Source organism: Galeopterus variegatus, unplaced genomic scaffold (genome assembly GCF_000696425.1).
Source record: "Galeopterus variegatus unplaced genomic scaffold, G_variegatus-3.0.2 Scaffold1919, whole genome shotgun sequence".
Taxonomy (NCBI): domain Eukaryota; kingdom Metazoa; phylum Chordata; class Mammalia; order Dermoptera; family Cynocephalidae; genus Galeopterus; species Galeopterus variegatus.
In genome coordinates this window covers 44826-65922 of record NW_007728030.1, presented here as the reverse complement: position 1 = coordinate 65922, position 21097 = coordinate 44826, and the positions used below count along the sequence as shown (strand labels likewise).

Here is a 21097-nt window from a genome sequence, read left to right as displayed (position 1 = left end):
GTTAGACTGTGATTATAGTTTGTGTGGCTGAATGGAAAGGATAATCACCCTATGATACAATGCTCCATGGGTCTCTTGTGTTTCTGTATGTCTTGTGAGCAAGGCACTCAATGCTTTGTTCCAGACAATCTTTTCAAGGATGACTGTATAGCAAACAGCCTTAAAAAGGAGATAGTGTCTCCCTCTGCAGCAAAGGGAGAGCATGTTTACTGCCCATTATAAAAGATCTGTGTTTCCTGAACTCAGGATCTTGTCCTGGAACACAACCCACTGCGTGTGCACTACAGAAGATGGTAATGCAAGTTCACTGTATGTGAATGTAGGCGTTCAGGTGCCGCCCCCTTGGGACCTGGCGGCAAGAAGAACTGATACAAATATGCTGGAGCTTAAACTGCTTGCTGGGCTGTAATAAAATCCTTTGTGTCTGAGGAGTCTCCCGTCTTCTGCCAGCACTCATGAAACTGGCAGGTGATCGTGTTAGCTTATAAGTAGGGTAAAATCCTAGACCCTTGGCTGTTCTTGCCACACCCTCTCACAAATAGTCTACTCTCACATTTTAACATGCTTGATCAATTTACCTAAACAATGTGAATTCTTACACTGCTGGCTATGATAGCAACTGTTTCTAAAAGACCATAAAATCTGAAAGTCTCCTTTATACACTTGCCCGACAGATATCTTCTTAAGGGGTAGTAGGCCTAAGATACAATACTTATAAGGGGATAGCACAAATCTAGAAAAAACAAAAACAAAAAATAAAGCAACTGAACACAGCAGAGATAATCTCAGAGAGAAGCCATTTTTATAAAACATAATCATTTTTAATTCACCATATTCTGTGATTAACAGTGGATCCTGTCTGAAGTAAACAAAGACAATTAATACAGTGCAAGATATTTTGTTTTGTTTTTAAATGGATCACTAAGTCACGATTTGTATCTCTGCATGGAACTGCTTTTCAAAGGGACAGAAATGGTCTTTGATCTTTCGGAACCACTTGTCTTCAAATTCTTTGGAGGATGCAGTCACCAGGGCAGTTGGGGCTGTGGAGCCAACACACTTCACCTCTGGGTGAACTTCATCTTTTATTTTTTCTGGGATGATATCTTCTCCCATAACCTGTAGCAGGAGAAAAAAAACTGTCTCAATAAGAGAGGCAGCTGACGTGGCAAGAAAGATTACATTACTCATCAATTGTAAAGGCTTTCATACAAAAGCAGAAAATACTTCAGCAGCCAGGGGACATTTCCAACACGTTGAAAAGGTGTTTGTTCAGAAGTAGTTATCCAAGGACCATATATGTAAACTACCCCATATTTCCACTCTCACCCTCCCCTGAGTGAAAAAACCACTTAGGTACTAACATGGCAGCAGTACCATTTGGCCTACCGGGAGTACTGAGCCAACCGTTTTATATCAAAGAGCATATTCTGCGGGTGACAATGGAACTGTGAGTGATTCTCCCTCCTTAAAATCGCTAAAAAGGACAGGGCAGAGCTTGGGCAGAATATAACTGCTCGTGGGGCGGAGAAAGAGAGCACAGATCCTGTTTCCTAAAAGTTCTCTAAAGAAGTCAAAGGCAGCAAACAATCATGTGGCAAGTAGCTGGGCCCACCCTTTCCTGACCCAGAAAGAAATTCTAATCCCTCTATAACCAAAGCAGTCTTGGGACTTAGAAGCACATTTACCCAATGAAGGCACAATACTGCTCCCTACTGGTGAGAATCAGGCCCAGATAAACACAGGGTCATGGCCCCAGATTCTGGATTAGTTTCTCTTTAATAAGACATCACAAAGTTAGGCTATAGAAAGCTTGTACTTGAACCCACTAAGACAGCAGCCCCACCTTTGATAATGACAGGAACTAAAATTAAGTTCCAAAACATTTCAAACCATTTGGCGTGAAAGGTTATACAGCCATCTAGCAGGGACGTTGTGGAGGGAATTAGAAGTCACATGGATTTGCACTAGATGATCTCTAAGGATCCTGCAAATCCGGAGGTCCAATGTGTTCATGAAAATTCAAATTATAATGAATTAGAAGCAAACTCAGGGCCAGCCCGTGGCTCACTCGGGAGAGTGCGGTGCTGATAACACCAAGGCCAAGAGTTCGGATCCCATATAGGGATGGCTGGTTTGCTCACTGGCTGAGCGTGGAGCTGACAATACCAAGTCAAGGGTTAAGATCCCCTACCGGTCATCTTTAGGGAAAAAAAAAAAGAAGAAGCAAACTTAAAGAGTGGTTTCCACTGGGTTTAAATCTTCCAAGATTACATATTGTTTGAGGAAATTGCCAATAAGATGTAGGGCTTCAATAGGCAACAGTCAGTATTTATTAAAGCATGGTACTCTATCAGTTCTAAGACACTTTTTTTGTTTAGGTATTTTAACATCTCCAAAATCAAGATGTACCTTATAACCACTGGCATGTCACAGTGTAAATGGCATCTTATTTTTCTTTTAGTGGTACATCAAATAATGATGAGTTTTAGAAATGCAGTATTTTTAAAATCTAGGAGAAAGCATCAAAAGAGCCTTTCTTTAAAAATAAAAAGAGAACTGAATAATGTAATATCCAAACAATGCAATATTCCAAAAAGGATAGGCAGGCACAATATTCACAGGTGTGAAAAAATCTGCCAAAACATCTGGCCATATGAAAATTTTAAAATCATAAACCTCAGAAAATATTGCAACATATAAAGGAATAGTAAGTCCAATATATAGAGAACTCTTAAAAATTACTAAAAAAAAAGAAAGAAAGAAATAATAAAGAAAAAGCATGACTAGGCATTTCACAAAATACAAATGGCCAATAAACATATGAAAAAATTATCCATCTTAACAGTAACCAAAGAAATAAAGATTAATATTAAAAAATATTTTTATCTACCAGACTGCAAATTTTAAAAAGTATAATATTAAGTTGAATTATATAAAATTGCTGTTTTTATAGATCAAAACAACTAAATATCAACAATTTCACATGGTTCAATCTAATATCTGGGATTGGGGAAAGAAAACCAGTGCTCTTATACACTGCTGGAAGATATATAAATTGAACCAACCTTCATGAATGGCAATTTGGAAATATGCTTTACGTCTTTAAAACGTTCATAAACTTTAACACAGTGATTCTTTTTCTAGTAATCTATTCTAAAAGGTACTAATGCAATGATTTTTTGCAAGAACTTATTAAAATAGGTTCAACATAGGGGAGTAAGTAAATAAATTATAGTTCATCCAAAAATTGAACTATTATCTAGCCATTAAAAATCATGTACTGGGGGCCGGCCTGGTGGCGCACTGGAGAGTGCGCCGCTTGGGAGCGCGGTAGCGCTCCCGCCGAGGGTTCGGATCCCATGTGGAGACCGGTTCCCGCTCACTGGCTGAGCGCGGTGTGGGCGCAACACCGAGGGTTGCGATCCCGTTACCGGTCAGTAAAAAAAGACAAAAAGGAAAAAAAAAAAATCATGTACTGGGCCGAGCCCGTGGTGCACTCGGGAGGGTGCAGCGCTGGGAGCCCAGCAGCGCTCCCGCCGCGGGTTCGGATCCTATATAGGGATGACCGGTGTGCTCACAGCGCTCATTGGCTGAGCGCAGTGTGGCCGGTCTCAAAAAGGACAAAAAAAAATCATGTACTCAAATAATATTTAAGGATATAAGGTCATGCCCATGTCACAATGTTAAGTAAAAATCACAGAATATAAAATAAAATGTAGTTTGGCAATTCCTTAAGAAGTAAAACAAAGTTACTATATGACCCAGCAATTCCACTCCTAGGTATACACCCAAAAGAATTAAAAACTGGGACTCAAACATACTTGTATGGTAATATTCATAGCAGCATTATTCACAGTAACCAAAAGGTGGAAACAACCAAGTGCCACCAACAAATGAATAAACAAAATGTGCTATATACATATACATGAATATAATTTAGCCATAAAAAAGAATGTTTTGATACGTGCCACAGTATGAATGAACCTTGAAAACATTATGCTAAGTGAAATAAGCCAGACACAAAAAGAAAAATATAGTATGATTCCACTTATTTGAAATATCTAGACTAGGCAAATTCATAGGGACAGAAAATAGATTAGAGGTTACTAGGGGTGGAGGGAAGAGAGAATGGGAAGTTATTGCTCAAAAGCAGTAACTACTGGGATGACGAAAAATTTTAGAAGTAGATGATCGTAATGGGGGCACAGTATGTGAATGTACTTACTGCTACTGAATTATATACTTACCAAGGATTAGAATAGCAAAATTTATGTTATATATATTTTGGAATTTTAAAAAAAGAGTGGTTAGTGGAACATTATAAAATAAAAGAGATGAGGGAGACAAAAGGACCTGATACAGTCCTAGTCATGCTTTTTATTATTCTATTTATTTCTATTTTTGTTAGTGATTTTTTTTTTTACAGTGGACTTTATTTGGATTCTAAGTCAAATAAAACAACTATAAACAGAAGAAAAAGTATGCAATCAAAGAATATTTAAGGATACAGTGTCATGTTCATATCACAAATCAAGTAAAATTAAGAATATAAAATGAAACGTACATTATAATCCCAAGGGCCTAGACATTCATTTTTTCTTAAAACCTCCACAAGTAGATCACATGCATTTTCTAGGTAGAGAACTACTACTCTATTCAGTCAACAGATTTACTGAGCACGGTAAAGGATACAAGGATGTTTAGGACATGGTCTCTCTTATAAGCAACCTAAACTCTAGTTGAAAAAATAAGACATATTTTTCTTCTTAGGGCCCAAAGTGCTATCTATTCAAGCAATCACTCAGAGGAGGAAGAAATTACCACAGACCAGGAAATTCAGTGAGAGCTTCCCTGAGGATATGGGGCTTCAGCTGGGTCTTCAAGGATGGGAATAGTAAGTAGGTGGAGATAGGAAAACCCACGACTAATTTGTTAGACATAGGCAGATTAGTCTAGTGGGAGCAGGAGATTTGTGTAAGGAATTTCTAGGTAAGAAGTTTGAAGTTACACTCTGGAAAGCCTTGGATATCATATTAAGGAGACTCGACCAGACCTGACCTCTGAGGTAATGGTGACACATTTTAGTTTTTCAGCAAGCAGGTAACATGGTCAAAGCAATGTTTTAGGATTAACCCAGCAGCAATTCGAGATATATTTGCAGGGAGGAAGCAAGATGAGACAAGCCATTTGCTTGTCATTCCATGAGTCAAACCTGGGGTGATAGAGACTAGGTGTTAGCAGTGGAAGAGAAATGAAAGGTGGACCCTGAAAGAAGTGTGGGCTTGGTGCCTGGCTAGGGGAAGACTAGACAAAGAGAGGCCCAATGCTAGTGAGGTTCCAGGTCTGGATGGAAGAAAAGTGACATTATGAGGAAGAAAATGAAGTCTGGAATGAAAAGATGGTGGAGAGGCATTCTCTCCGTCTCTCTCCTTCCTCTCAACAAATACTTCCTGACGGCCACGTCAGGCCCTACACCATACTAGGCACCGAGGAGAACTGAAAGACTGACTGGAAGTGTTTTGATGAGTGGTTCCATTTTAGATATTTTGTACTTGAAGTGACAGTAGAATAATCAATAATCACCTCAGACTAACCTTAATCTGAGATATGAGACAAGTGTTCCAAAGACAACACCAAAGTTAACAGACTGGAGTGTTGTCAACCCAGAGGTGACGACTGAAACTATGGGGGCGTGGTTGTGACCTCTCTGGGAAAAAGGTAGAGAGAACGAAGAACAGAAGTGAAACCCTAGAGAATGTCATTACTCAAGACACAGAAAAACTAGTGAAGTCTCAAGAGGCAGAGAAATGTTAAGAAATATATAAGAGGGCCGAGCCCGTGGCGCACTCGGGAGAGTGCGGCGCTGGGAGCGCAGGAGCACTCCCGCCGTGGGTTCGGATCCTATATGGGGATGGCCGGTGCGCTCACTGGCTGAGAGCGGTGTGGCCGGTCTCAAAAAAAGGACAAAAAGAGTGCGGCGCTGGGAGCGCAGGAGCACTCCCGCCGTGGGTTTGGATCCTATATGGGGATGGCCGGTGCGCTCACTGGCTGAGAGCGGTGTGGCCGGTCTCAAAAAAAGGACAAAAAGAAAAAGAAATATAGAAGAAAAACTGACTAGGGTAGCCTCTCAGAACTAAAGGGATGAGGAAACAAAAAGTGAGAGATCAATAGTTACAAATGCTATAGAAAGGTAAAGGAAAACAGAGAAGAAAAGCTAAGGTAAATTTACAAGACGCAAGGCATCTTGTGTGTGTCTGTGGGCTCACAGGAAAGAGCCCATGGAAGATGAAAAGGTTGAAAAGGCTGAAAGAGAATAGATAGGAGAGCATAATCCCAGAATAGGGAAAAGATGTCAAAACAAGAGAGCTCAGCTTCGGGAGGAAGAAAGAAGCCTGGCAATAGCATATATACAATAAATATTTTGAAAGAATGACATTAGGATGCATACAGATAGAGTTATTCTCATGTGAAAAGTACCTGAGCTGTCAAGTTTCTTTTTTTTTCCCTTTTTGTCTTTTTTCGTGTCCGGCAACGGATCACAACCCTCAGCGTCGCGCCCGTACCGGACCGGGACCGGCAACGGGATCGCAACCCTTGGTGTTGCTCCCGCACCTCGCTCAGCCAGTGAGCGGGACCCGGTCTGTACGTGGGATCCGAACCCTCGGCGGGAGCGCCACCACACTCCCAAGCGGCGCACTGTAGCAGTGCGCCACCGGGCCGGCCCCTCAAGTTTCAATTATGTACTAAAAAGAAGTCGCATGAAAAACTTAAATACATAAATAATCTTCAAATGCCATCTTAAGAAATTTCAAAAGTATATTTTACAAAAATCAAGATTTTTTAAAAAAGCAAATAAAGTTTTAAAAAAAATTGACATTTGAATTTCTCTGCAATAATCCAAGTATTAATAGAGTAGAGCAGAAAGAAAACAGACTTGCAGCCAGAAACACAGGTTACATACAGAGCAGCTCTGCCACTGAAAATCTGACCTTAGGGGACTCAACCTCTCCGAGCCTCAATTCCAGCTCTGCCTACCCTCATGGGCTATTACGAGAATGAACAGCAGAAATAACATATAAAATTGCTGCACAACGTTGAGCACTCATTCATTCATTCAGTACCAAAACATGATTATTGGGCATTTCTGATGTTCCAGCAGGCAGGTGGAAGCAAGAACCAACAGGGACATGACATGCAGCCCCCGTGGTCCTGCACGCTGCAGGGGAAGGATGATGAAGAGGCCGCTTGGGTGACTGTTGAGTGATCAAAAGGCACGTAAAAGAGGGAGACAGAAGCCTTCAGTAGATGAGAAGTGGCCCTGTGTTTAAAAAAAATGGTATCAGAGCCAGGAAAAATATCTATGTCACCTTGTTTCACATAAACCCAGGGGATACACTCACCTCAGCTATCAGCAGCAAAGTGTCTTCTTTGAAGCTGAACCCTTTCATTTTATCCTCAATTTCCTGCTGAGTCCTTAAGTTCCTCTCCAAAGCAAACGATGTTTGCTGAGATTGGGTGAGCTGAAGCAAAAGCCTAAAAAACCAAAAAGCTGCAATGTGTAAGCTCCACATAAAGGAAAGCGGCAAGGCAATGTCCACACAGAGCCCAGGCGTTTGGGTTAAGGTGAGTGCTACTAGGCTAAAAAGAAGGTAACCCCCATCACGAACTACCATCTGAATCCCTAAAGCTTCTTACTCTGAATAAATTACCCAACTTTACATTGGAGTTTCATCTTTTCTAAAATTAATAGACCAAAACTTCTCAAAGAAATCTTTAGGAAACACCACCTCAAAAGAGCTTCCTGCAGCAGTCAAGTGATTGAAAGCATAAATAATTTGGAGTGAAAAGAACAAGCCTCCAATCAAAGACTCCTCCCATACAAGCATTCTGGATTTGGGCCTTTGCAGTGTTCTACAACCCTTCCATCTCCCTGGCCCCACAGCAACTTGACCTCAAGGACTAATTAGATTTGCTAGCACGCCTGAATTACCCCAAAGCAGGCCCAAATCTTTGATGACCCTCTGATAACCACTTTGCAATTGCTTTACCACTAACTTCCCCATCGTGATCCTAACCTGGTGTCCTCTCTCATTCTTCCGCCCTCCTGTCCTCACGTGGCTGCTTCTCTTCATTGTTTTTTAAAATACTGAATGTGCAGATGTTTCCAATTTCCCTCAGGTCTCACTGGTCCTTATTGGTACACCCAGAAGCTCTCAGCTCTCCTGTTTGCTTATTTCATGTACTGAGGAATGTACCAGACATAGCTCTAGGCATTCAGAGATATTGGTGAGCAAAACAGTCAGGTGCCTGCCTCATAGACTGGAAGGAGAGAGACGGCAAATAAGTAATTTCAGGTAGTGATAAGTACTATGAAAAAAATCCAAGACAGGATGGATACAGTGTCTTCGGAGAGGGCAGTGCAAGAAGGCTTTCCTGAGACACCATTCAAGCTAAGACATAACTGATGGGGAGCCACAGGGAGAATATCTGGGGGGAAAGGCTTGGCCAGGGGGAAGGAGGCCCTGACGCAAGAGCTATCCTGTGTCTGAAAATCACAAAGGTCATTGTGGCCAGAACACAGCCAGGGAGAAAAAAATGTAGTAATATGAGTTGAAAAGAAAGAAGGGTGAACTCAAATAAGATCTTGCAGGCCATGGAAAGATATGTGGAATTGATATAGTGCAGTGGGAAGCCACTGGAGAATGCTATAAAGGACCATGACCTGATTCCCAAGTAAAAGGATCATCTGCCTGCTTCAGCCTAACCTGTTGACGTCACCCACTGGCCTCTGGAAGCATTTACATTTGTGACCTCTTATGTATTTGTTTTCCTCCCTCTCACTCTGTAAATTACTTGAAAACACAGCTTATACTTTTTCCACTTCATGTTCATTCATTCCTAAACCTTGAACCTTCTGCAATCTGCCTGTCACTCCATCCCTCCAATGAAATGGCCTTCTCAAAGTCACAAATGACCTACTAATTTTCAAACCCTCTTCTCAGAATTGACCCGACCTGATTTCTCATTACCATTTGATTGCTGATCTCTTTCCTGAAACTTTTAAATCTCAACTCCCTTCTTCTGAGCTCTCCCCTATTTCCTAAAGAGCTCTAGGCTGGATGTCCTACAGGCACCTAAATTTCAGTACATCAAGCCTAAAATCATTACCTTCCACCCCAAATCTGCTCTGCTTATCCTCCCATGTGTCCTATCTCACTGAAAGGAACCACCATCCACCTGTGCTCCAAGAGACTCTTCAGTCTTCAAAGACTCTTCCGTTCTCCACACACCAAGTCCTGCCTATTCCATCCTGCAGTGACATCGACTTCTTTTTGTTACCACTGCACTATCATAAGTCAGGCCCTCACCACCTCCCACCAATTACTTCACAGCCTCTTCACTGATGTCTCTAGCCCCAAACTTCTTCTTCTAATCCACCATCCCAGCACCAGATCCCTCTCTGTAAATCACAGCTCTTATCACACCACTTCAGTATTTAAAACCTTCAAATATTCTTCAGGCTTTCAGCACCAGGACCAAATCCTTTAAGATGACATCTAATGTCTTATGCTAATAATAAAAACAAAAACAGTAAAAGTACTAATAGCTAACATTTACCAAGTGCCTACTGTATACTGCATAGTACAAGAAGAACTTTAGATACTTTACTTCTACCACCCCACGTAGGAGGCATTCCCTACATTTCTCCACCTGTCAAGATGAGGACACTGCAGACCAGACAGTTTAAGTAATATGTGTAAGGTCAGACAGCTGACAAGTGGAAGAGTCCAGACTCATTCACGCAACATCAATAATGTACTAAGTTCTTCAAAATCAGAGCCTACTCCCAAGTCCTACCTCTTACTTACTCGGTCCACAGCCTACCTTGAGTTGCCACCACCAATGTGTCTCTTGCCACTGGCTCCTCTACCCCTTTAGGCTGTGCTTTCTTTCTCTTTACCTAGCATGCCTTTTCTCACTTGGGGAATATTACACAAAGTGAGCAAGATAACCTAAAAGAACACAGGGTCTGGAATCAGAGACCTGGGTCCAAATCCTGGCCCTGTACTTCATATCTGTGCTACTTTGGGAATGATTTGAATAGTTTTCTAGTCCTAACATGGAACTTCAGTGTTCCTCAAAGAGTCGTGAGGATTAAAATTAAATAATGTACATTAAGCATCTAGTACTTACTGGCCAACTCATAAGTGTTCCTAGTCAGGAACATTCAGCAGAAGCATCATTCCCCCTGTAAAGCCTTCCTTCTTTCTGCCACACTGACAGCTCCCTTACATGGGTTCCTATAGAATCTGTTCACACCACTGATACACTGTTTAGCACCCGTGATGCCAGTCCCTGGCTAGACGTATATTTTTCCCAACACAGTGAGCAGCATAAGGAAAGGGACTTTTTTTTTTTTTTTTTAACCTTCTTTATGATCCTAGCCCAAGCACAAGTTTGGCACACAGCTGTCATCAATGTGCTTCTGAATTAAAGTGAGTCAATGTTAAATAAGCATCTACTAAATAAATTTTTTAAACTGCCAAATGGATACCATACCATTTCTTGGTAAGCGTCACTGTTAATATTTCATGAATTCACTAGAGTTTAAAAAAAAAATCTCTATGCACTTTGGTACCATTTGAGACATAAAAGAGCCTGTTTCTTTTCCCATAAATTACAGAACTGGTGAAGTGCATTCCCCCCACTCTTTTCCCAAACTCATACTTCAAGGATCCAAACTACTTAGAATTCCTGTGGGCAAACCAGGAGAATTATCTGCAGAATGAAGTATCATTTTATCAGCAAATCAAACACAAGAGCAGATTTTCTTCATTAGCAGATTTCTGTGGAGTACATGAGTGAAAAATTACTTCTTTAAAATACCCCCTCTCCCTTTTTCAATGTTTTATATATCTAATTTTCTTTTCCTAATTTTTAAATGTTTTCCAATTTTAACCTATCTTGAGCAATGACACAGTGTATTCTTGGGCAAATACAGTTTTGTTTCTAAATCTTACATACTGAAATGACACAGGTTCAAAGGATTCTGTCTAGACCATAGTAAAAATTCAACAATACATACCAAGTATCTAGCCTAGAACTTTTTGAAGCTTGAAAATAGAAAAATAAAACCTTTACTCTGAGTTATTTCCATGTGTTGTTTAATCCTCTCTTAGCTTACCTGGTTCGTATAAAAGAGGCACATGCTTTCATTTGAGTCTCTATCAACACCGCTTCTCTCTTTTCTGCCATACAGTTTTGAATATTTTTAGGAGCTTTCTCATTTTTCTGGCTATTACTGCTACTTGCTTCCATAGAAAGTGCAGAGCTCCCAGGCAAGGTTTCAGGGAAACACAAAAGACAGTCTATTCCTGAGTGTGGAAAGGAGGACTTGATAGTTTTGTCACTTGAGGTGAAACTGTCCTGTTTGTGAGATGACACAACTGATGCTGAAAGACCTGGCCCCACGTTCAGGTAAGCCTCTGCCAATCTGCCCCAGTTCCAAGGATTCAAAGGGTGCAAAGAAATCAGTTTCTGTAGGCAGAAAATAGTCTTCTCCAAGTTTTGCAAACTTGAACAAATGGCAAACTGGAGGTAGAGCACAGTGGTTAAATGGTCTGTGTTGGTTGCTTTATTTTCCTGAGGAGAAAAAAAAAAATTAGAATCTTTAAACTGCAAAATGTTTTTACATATAAAAATGAAGATGCATAAAAACCAAAGATGTATATGTCGTAAGTTAGAAGTATTTTTCAGTAGCTATACAAGTACAGTGAACTAAATATATTTCAATAGACCTCATGTTTGAAATCGTAAGCCTAGAGAAATATATACTACCTAGCAAAATACTCACCAGCCATTCCCAAATGTCCTAATGGCATAATAACGTAAAAATTCATGTGATAGTGGCATGACAAAGTTCAGCACCAAAAATATAAATGTCAGTTTATTTTCAATTTTTATTATAATCTTTATTGTCTTCAGCTAAATATCTGAAAAACCCAGGCCAATTGTCTTAGATCCTGGCTTGTGATTCCATTTTAATATTTGAGGCTTTCTAAAAATCCAAATGGTAATTTCCTTGAGGATTTGAACAAACTCCATTTCCAAATTTTATTTGGCTTAGACATCTTAAACAGGATGGCCCTGAAGCTCTCAGTGCTTCATGATGCATCATAATTAAATCCAAATGCCGTCCCTGCTAACTATTACCAAAGCCAATCCTTTCTGGCCAGAGGGGGTTGCTTGGTTTCCTTCTGATCAGAAAATCCTTTTCAAATCTCCTTATCCAGAGCCACCACCTCTTGCCTCCAACCTGCCATATGACAAATGCCCTCTGGGTTAGGAAAAACAGGCTTGCTTGTTCTAAATTGTGGAGAGAGCAGATGGCAGACTAAGATTACCTTCAAGTTGATGTGAAGTTTAAGGAAAGCCTACACTGCTAGCGTCCAGATCAAGCTCCCACACAAACTACACTGAGAATGAAATAGGAACAAAACTACCCAGTATACAGCCCAAAGAAACTGGTAGACCAGTAAGCGAAAGCCTGTGGATGACTCTAAATAGTCCTATATTGAGTAAAAAGATATGAAATAAAGCCCCATGCAACTTATTTGGTGATATTGTACCTTCCCAAAGACAGGAAGTGTTTTGTTTTATTATTACCATTGTTTTTAGTGTCTATCCTTCCTAAAAGACCATTAAGCTCCAGGAGAGCTTTTGTTCAATGCCGAATTCCCAGCACAGAACCTCAGCCATAACAAATGTTAAATATTGTTGAGCAATAAATTTTCTCTATATTATAAAGTCTTTTATTTATAATAAGGAAAGCAAGACATACAGACTATATCTGTAACAAATACTACCTTTCTTCTGCAATCAGTCTATAGAGCTCTATACTGTTCAAAAACATTTTCATATCGAGAGAGCGAGTATGTGTTAGGGTGGAGGTTCTTACACACAAACTATGATTTTGTTGCTGGGGTTTTGACAGCATGATTAGTAAACTACTCTCTAGAAATTAAATTTCATATAAGTAAGTTTGAGTAATTTTTCTAGAATACTGCAACTCCTGTAATAAGATGATGGTACTGATGAAGAGAGCTAACATTTATTGAGTGCTTACCATACGCCAGGTACTGTTCTAAGTGTTTTGCTCATTTAATCCTTATGATAATCTTTTAAAATAGATTCTATTATTATCCCTTTTTTATAGATGAGGCAACTGAGTCGCAGAGAGGTTAGAGAACTTGGCTGAGGTCATGTAGCTAATAAGCAGCAGGGCTACAGTCAAGTTATACTAGAAATCACAGAATAAAAGGTACTTGAGAAGAGCTGATGCATGTCAGCTGGCTAACCCACCAGACATTAGATGAGCACCATATGTGCAGGGTGTAAATATTGTTTGTCTCCCTAGCATCGAACCCAGAACTGGGCAAATGACAGGACTGAAATAAACGTTGAGTGGATACACGGAAAAGAGTCATTTACTATCACAAAGCCATTTTCTTACCATGGTTTATCAAATAAGCCTACCAGCCACATAAGAAAATATTCTACTTATTTGTTTAAGAAATAAGTTATATTATAAATTTTATCCAACAATCATTAAGAAGAGAGGTGAATAAACTTCAGTAGAAGTTGTGAGCATAAAAAGTTCATATCCTGATGAGCACTCCAGGACTCACTGTCTACTGTGCTCAACACTACATACTGACCTGTCCCCTTAATGACAGGGGGCAATAACCACTGAGACAAAAAAACAGATAGAGGCCAGAGCTAATAACAGAAGAAGAGGGTCATCAAGTAGGGAAGAAATGTAATACAAGGTACCAGGAAATGAGAAAACCATGCAGACCAGCAGGGTCCACTGAGATGTGCAAGAGACCCAAAGACAGAGGTGAGACCCACTAGCCTCCTGCCTGTTTCTCCACTCCAACAGGTGCCTGGAAGCTTGACAAACAGTTTTGAAACTCCTGACATGGCATCTGCTGAATGGCAACAGATCCTTCTCTGAACCACAGAAACAGAGATATACTGAGCTAGAAGGAACCATAGAGAAAATTCGCCCCAGCCATTAATCTAGCTGCCACTGCCTTCAACGACAGAGGCAAAGAGGGCGAAGCTCAACTGTGATGTGTAAGAGATGCTACGAAGAAAAGAACCGATGGGAGAGCAGAACAGTGACGCTGTCAAGAAAAAAGCACCGAATGGGCCCAAACTGCAGTTAATTTGCAGACCGGGAAGACTGGGAATCAACACAACTAAATCCCATCCAGTTCACAGTTCATGCCAACACTTCCTTAACAATGTTATCTCTCTTCCATCTTAAGAATTAACCGGTAATTAGTAGAGAAGGAAAAAAGAAAGAACAAAACACAGCTGTTTTCCAAGTTCTTAAAACAATTAGCAACACAGTTTCCTCGCACTGCAAGAGGCTGAGATCCTATGTGGTCACCCCTGGGCAAGCAGAGGCTAGAGATTTCTCTCAGTTAATGAGATGGAGGGTGACAGCTCAATTGCACGCATGCTTTAGGCAGGCCTCTGGTTGGCTCAAGATCAGTGCCACAATGCCTCACTAATTCCCTCTGAGGAAGAAACTGGGCAGCATAAACTAGGATTGATTAATTTACATTAATTCCCATATAAAATTTATATAAAAACCAATACAAGCAAACCATAAATGCCTTAACCTAAAAATGAAAACAAACAGAATCTAGAACTGCAAAAACTGCCTTTCTTTTTCCCTTAAAAAAAATTCTGCAAATTCCATTTAAAAATAAAAAGGACTAGTAAGCTTGGCTTGGTATGAGTATTTCATCATTTTCTTGGTAACTTTTTTTCTGTTTACAAAAGTAACATATGTTCGTTGTAGAAATTTTAGAAAATAAGGTCTAAAAAAATCTTAAAAAGGTAAGAGATCACTCATAATCCTTCCACTCTGAGTATTTACTCCTAACAAGAGTAAAATCTCTGCAAATTAGATTTTCAAACAATAAAGAGCATAACACAGGAAAAATATTATAAGAAAATGATTATGACTAGAACTCCAAATTGTTCATCATAATAAAATTTTTACACTACTAACAATTTTCTTCTGCTTATCCAAAACCACAGGTTTTCCTACTAGTTTGTTTTTCGTTTTGTTATTAGAAAATAAAAATTCAACCATCCTTGGTATAGGAAAGCATGTGAAAATAGGCAATGAGACCACTCACCAAGTTTGTAGCAATCTCCAGCGCTTCCATGTGCCTTCCCAGGTGTGCCAGACACCGAGCCTGGCCTTCCTGGACATCCCTTTTCATGGCAAAATTGGTAGATGACAATTTTTCAGAGATACTGGAATACTCTTCCAATGCTTTCTGGCAATTATTTGTTAAAAAAGGAAATTATGAGAAGTGAAGAAAAGATAGGTGGAAAAGAAAGGATTCAGTACAGGCATGATTTTTTTTCTTAAGCAGAATGTAATGTTTTAATTGACCCTAACACGAGCTAAGGAAGACTTGAGTATTTTAATCAATACCATTTCTAAATGGTAGAGATGAAATGGTGGGAGAATATAACTACTACTAACTGGTATGGTAGAAAGACCATTCTGGAGCCAAATAAACCAGGCTTTCAATACTGGTTTTGCCACTAACTTGCTATGTAACATTTTCATTAGCAACATAACAACAGCATTCTCATGAAGATGAAATAAGATATATATGTAAAGCAACCTGGCATCTAGTTGTTAGTTCCTTGCTTTTCTAACACATTTTGGGGTGCTTTGCTCCTGTGGCACTATATTGTTATCTGTGCAGGAGGCACCAATGTAATGAGGAGGTATAGAAACTGGGGAAACAGACCTAGAAGGACCCCAAAAAGACCCTTTTGTTGGAGTTACAGCAAACAAAACAAATTATATAGAGCCACGTAGAAAAAGACAGAAACTAGAGTCTAAGATTATAAACACACATCATAAAAGATTAAATTCATTTTCACAAACAACACATTCATAACTTAGTACACTGTTATTTACATATGCTGCAATTGATAAAACAAGAGCCCACTTCAAGTACCACAATCTTATACATGCTGAATTCTACCTGATACTCTTGTCGTCTGTAGGCCAGGTCCCCTCTGAATTTCTTGATAGTTAGAGCTTCAACATCATCACTGCTCTCTGCTTCTTCATAAAACCACTAGAAATTGTGAAAATAGCATATCACAGAGAGTGAAGCTATGCTTTTCCATTTCATACTCAGAAGCAATTTCCCATAATATAATTGGTTAAACCTCAAAAAAGACATACTTCAGGATGACACTCAAGGGAAAACATTTGACAAAGAATGACAATTTTGATGATGGCCCAGTTTTTATTAAATTATCACAAGTAATAAACATACCAACAATATGATACCTGTCTAAAAAAGAAACACACAAATACATGGTTTTCTCTAAAACATTTTCAATATGGGGTTGCGGTGTCTTGGAACCTACATTTATCTAGTGCAATTCACACTGGTTCTTTGAAATGAGATATTTTCTTGAAGAGAAATTTTAGAGTGGATGGAATAGGGATTGACAACTCTTTATGAAAAGGACACACGAAAGAATTATTATAGCTATGATGCTATTATGAAAATGCCATAAAGCCAAAAAAGTAGAATCTAAGCAAAGAAGGAGACAGAAATTAAGAGTAAAAGGAGGCTTCAATGAAAAGACCTGTAGGAGAAAAGTCTGAGGAAATGCCCACCTGGGATACTTTATCCAGAAAGATAAGGGAAACTGAAAGGAAAGGGAGACTGAGATTTGACAATAGAATAAAGAATGTAAGATATGAGGAAAAGCACTCTGTGCGCCAATCTTTCCAGCTCCAAAGAAGTATCTTGTACTTCCTTTCACTCACAGTAAATCACATTGAGGCAGAATAAAGTCTATCTCCAGTTAAATACTATTACTTCAAATGTAACTACTTTTGTGATGTTTCCACCACTACATCAAAATTGCTTGGTTCTATAAGAGTCACCTGGGTATCAATGCCCCCCTGTTATCTCAGTAAAATTAGCTTCTCTCCTCAGCCTGATCCATCACAGTGGAGAAAGCTAGGAACCACTGTTTTTCTGTTCTCCCTTAAGCACTGTGTAACTCAACAAGTCTATGTACTTAGCGCATAACTTTCCTTTGTACTCTACTGCTCTCTAGTCACATACCGTTTTAGATCAGCCAATCCCAACTTCTTGAACAATAACTGCGTACCTACAAACCTCCGTCGAATTTTCATTATCCTACTTGGAAATAATCAAGCAAAATTAACTTCCGAATGATTACTTTTATTCTCTCATATAACCCACAGGCCCGCAAGAATTCAGACAGGGGATGCCTTGAAATACCCCTCTCTGATAAGAGGAAGGAGGGAAGAGCTGTGAACAAGGGTGTGTCTAAGAGGTGAGAACTATCTGGTCCCACACAAACTCTGAGTAGGCAGGGACAACAGAAATCTTCCAACCCAAACTCCTATTTTACACCTAGGGAAACCAACGTGACTTAAATAAGGCCTCTTTGAGTTTATCTATGAGCAGTATATTTTCATATTCATATAGCAAACAAGTTCTAAACTCAAGTGATTTCTGGATTTCACTTTACACAGCATATCACACCTGACAAAGTACTTTTATATGCATTACCTCATTTTATCTCATTTCACTCTCACAATTAATCCCATGAGCCAGCAAGTACTACTTTTCCCAATTGACAAACCAGAAAATGTCACCGTCAAAGGCAAGAGGTAAAGCCGACACCGGAATTCAAGGGTCCTGTCTCACAACCAGAGCTCTTTTATGCTCCACCATGTGACTTCCCAAGCCCATTCCCTGTTTTTAGCCCACATGATGGAGTACTGAAGACAATTTTGAAGGACTGCATGTGGTAAGAAGGAAGTGTAACTGAAATAAAACAAAAATGCCATTCAGTAATTATAGATGTCTGGCACAGGAACTCAGCAGTGGCTGGAACCCTTCGGCTTTCCGTAAATATTAGTTATGACTGGTGAGATGAGATTTACACTCATGAAGTCGTACAAAGTAATAATACTCTATTAATTCAAGAATATTCACGCGGTTCCCATTAGGAACAAAAACTTAGGCGCTGCAGAGGGCATCACGTTAAGAATCCCTCTCGTGTGATCCTTTAGCGCTCCGACTCTGAGGACTCAGAATATTGACGAGTGCTTTAAACAGAAGCTAAAAGGGGTAAGCGGATCAAACGAAATATTTGGTTGGAAGAGGGAATATTTTCGTCTTCCTGAAAGAAAAAAGAAGAAAAAAAAAGAGAGAGAAAAAGAAAAAAAGAAAAAAAAGGCTTCCTGGAGAAGGTGGCATTTCAGACGAGCCTTGACAAGCGGGTCTCACTGAACGACTGTGACCGTCAGAGCGGGGTCAGTGTGGGCAGGGAGAGTCCACGAAGGACGGCAGGCAACACTCGGTGTAAAAGCGGGCCCCGGCTGCGGGATCCGTGAAGGCAAACGGAGGTACGGGGGCGTTCGGCGCAGGGCGCGACACCAGGCCGGCGAATGCCGGTGGGAGTCAAGGTGCTGACAGCGCGGGGAAAGCCGTGCGTGGACCCGGGCCGGGCGCAGGGATGCCGCTTCCTCGGCGGAGGGGAGGGCTGACGGGCAGGCCTGAGCACGGCAGGCCCAGAGCGGGGAGGCGACGGGCGGCGACGCGGGGCTGGGGCGTGTGAGGCGCGGTCGGGCTGGGGACCCGCGGAAGGCCAGGCCCGGGTCCGAGGCGAGGCCAGGAGGCTCCGCCCTCTTACCTGCCGCTCGCAGCGCTTGGCGCGGTAGGACGCGGTCGGTCCAGCCCGTCGCTCGGGCTTCTCTTCGAACACAGAGTCCTCGAACTCGCCTCCGAACAGCCAGCACCCGATCTCCATAGCGCACCCACCGTGGGGGTAACGGGAGGCGGTGGCGCCCACACGCGGGCCCAACCGGAAGGGGCGGGACCACCGGAGCCCGGAGCCCGGCATTCTGGGACTTGTAGTTTTTGGAGAGGCAGGCGGGACGTGGCCGGCCGCTGACTGGGGGTGGTGGTTGCGCTGAGATTTTTATCTGGCTCGCAAATTGAACGAACCCCAGGACAGAGGGTTTGACTTCGTGTCAAGAGATGGACGGCGCGCATCAAAAAGCTCTGACCCCAGGGACGGCCAGTGGCTCACTTGGGAGAGTGTGGTGCTGATAACACCAAGGCCACGGGTTCGGATCCCATGTAGGGATGTCCGGTTAGCTCACTTGGGAGAGCGGGGTGCTCACAACACCAAGTCAAGGGTTAAGATCCCCTTACCAGTCACCTTAAAAATAAATAAATTAATTAATTTAAAAAATAAAAATAAAAATAAAAGCTCTGACCCCAGGGTAGCTGTTTGAAACTCGTAGGTACCATTTTTTCACCACTGACAATATCTCTGGCAATGTGTTAAGCACTTTCTTATTTTTATTTTATTTTTTTATCGTGATAAAATATATATAACATAACAATTGACATTTTAAGCATCTTTAAACATACAATTGCTTGGAATTAATTGTAGTCACAAAACTGTGTAACCACTACCTCTATTTCCAAAACTTTGTTGCCATCCTAAACATAAACTCTGTACTCATTAAGCAGTAAATTCTCGTTATTCCTCCCCCTCGCCCTATCCCCCCCCCCCCCCCCCGGAATAGAGGTGTGAATGAGAGAGATGAGGTACCCCCCCCCGTTTCTGGTAACCTCTAATCTATTTCTGTCTCTGAAAAAATTTTTCTTAGTTGGCTCATGATAATTGTATATATTTACGGAGTACAATATGATATCTGGGTACATTTACACTGTGTGTAATAATCATATAAGGGTGTTTAGCATATCCATCACCTCAGACATTTGTCACCTCTTTGTTTTGGGAACATTCCACATCCTTTCAACCAGCTACTTGAAATTATACGATAATTTGTTGTTGGCTGTAGTCTCCCTGTATTGCTTTTAGGACACTAGATCTTATTTTTCCTGTCTCTCTACAATTTTGTATCCATTTTTTTACACTTTCTATCTTCTCCTAACAACCACCTTGTGAAAGGCGCAGTGATTCCCATTTTGCAAATGAAGATATTGGGGCTTAGAGAGGTTGAGTAACTTGCTCAGGATCTGTTATTACATGGCTAAGGGCTGGGAAATATAAAACTGGGTCAGTATTCCCCAAGTCTCCAGAGAAGAGACACCACCACGAATAACAATTTTCTCTACCTGGAGAAAAACACTAAATCTCAGAATTCTAAGACTAACATTTACTAGAATTCTGATACTGTCAAGATATTTTTTCATCTAGAAAGTGGAGACTGTTGACAAAATACTGGCCAATATTGCACAGCACAATATCACTGTACCACGTCACACAGCAAGTACAACCATAAAATGGAGTCTTTCCCTGTTTTTTTCCTATTTCTCCTCACTCTCACCAGTTCCTCTCCCACCATTTGTCTTCCAGTGTTCATTCTTCAACCCAATTTTCTACTCCACAAACTCATCCTAGGGGAAAATCCATTCCCCCAGGTTTCAAATCCATTTTTTTTTTCCTGCTGATTACTCCCAAAATCTAGGACCAATCCGTGTATCCAACAGCCTCAAGTGGGAAGCTCCACTCAGACAGTTTCCAGGCATTAGTTAGTGATGAATTCATCCACAGCAGGCACATTAAAAAAATTTTTTTTCCCATCAGAAATGTAATACTTCACATTAGTAAAAATTTGGAATAGAAGGAAAAAAAGTAATCCATAACATCATCACCTAGAAGTAATGAAGTCCAAAGAAGGTTATTTACCCTAATTGTAATATGCCCTGCCCTGGCAGAAGAGGCAATACAGCACGGTGTCCAAGGGCTGCAAATGCCAAATTTATCTGGGTTTATGATCCTGGTTCAGTTATTCACTAGCTGTGCAACCCAATTTGTGAAATGGGCATTGAGTAGAATAATGCATATAAAATGCCTGTCAGATAGATAGCAAGTGGGTATAACATTCATTCAAAATTTCTCCTCCAGTGCAAAATAAGAACAAAGCAAACGCAGACAAGGAGGGTTTCTT

The 21097-nt window shown here is 40.7% G+C and overlaps 1 protein-coding gene across 1 annotated transcript; it reads right to left on the bottom strand.

The window, feature by feature from the left end:
- Positions 1-780: 780 nt before the first annotated feature.
- Positions 781-18918, bottom strand: LOC103596036 (chromosome unknown open reading frame, human C8orf76). Its single transcript, XM_008579591.1, has 6 exons — positions 18802-18918; positions 16092-16187; positions 15222-15365; positions 11189-11646; positions 7404-7536; positions 781-1119 (listed from the first exon to the last, which is right to left on the bottom strand). The coding sequence occupies exons 1-6, from the start codon at positions 18916-18918 to the stop codon at positions 922-924; spliced, it is 1146 nt and encodes a 381-aa protein (XP_008577813.1). The 3' UTR covers positions 781-921.
- Positions 18919-21097: the final 2179 nt, after the last annotated feature.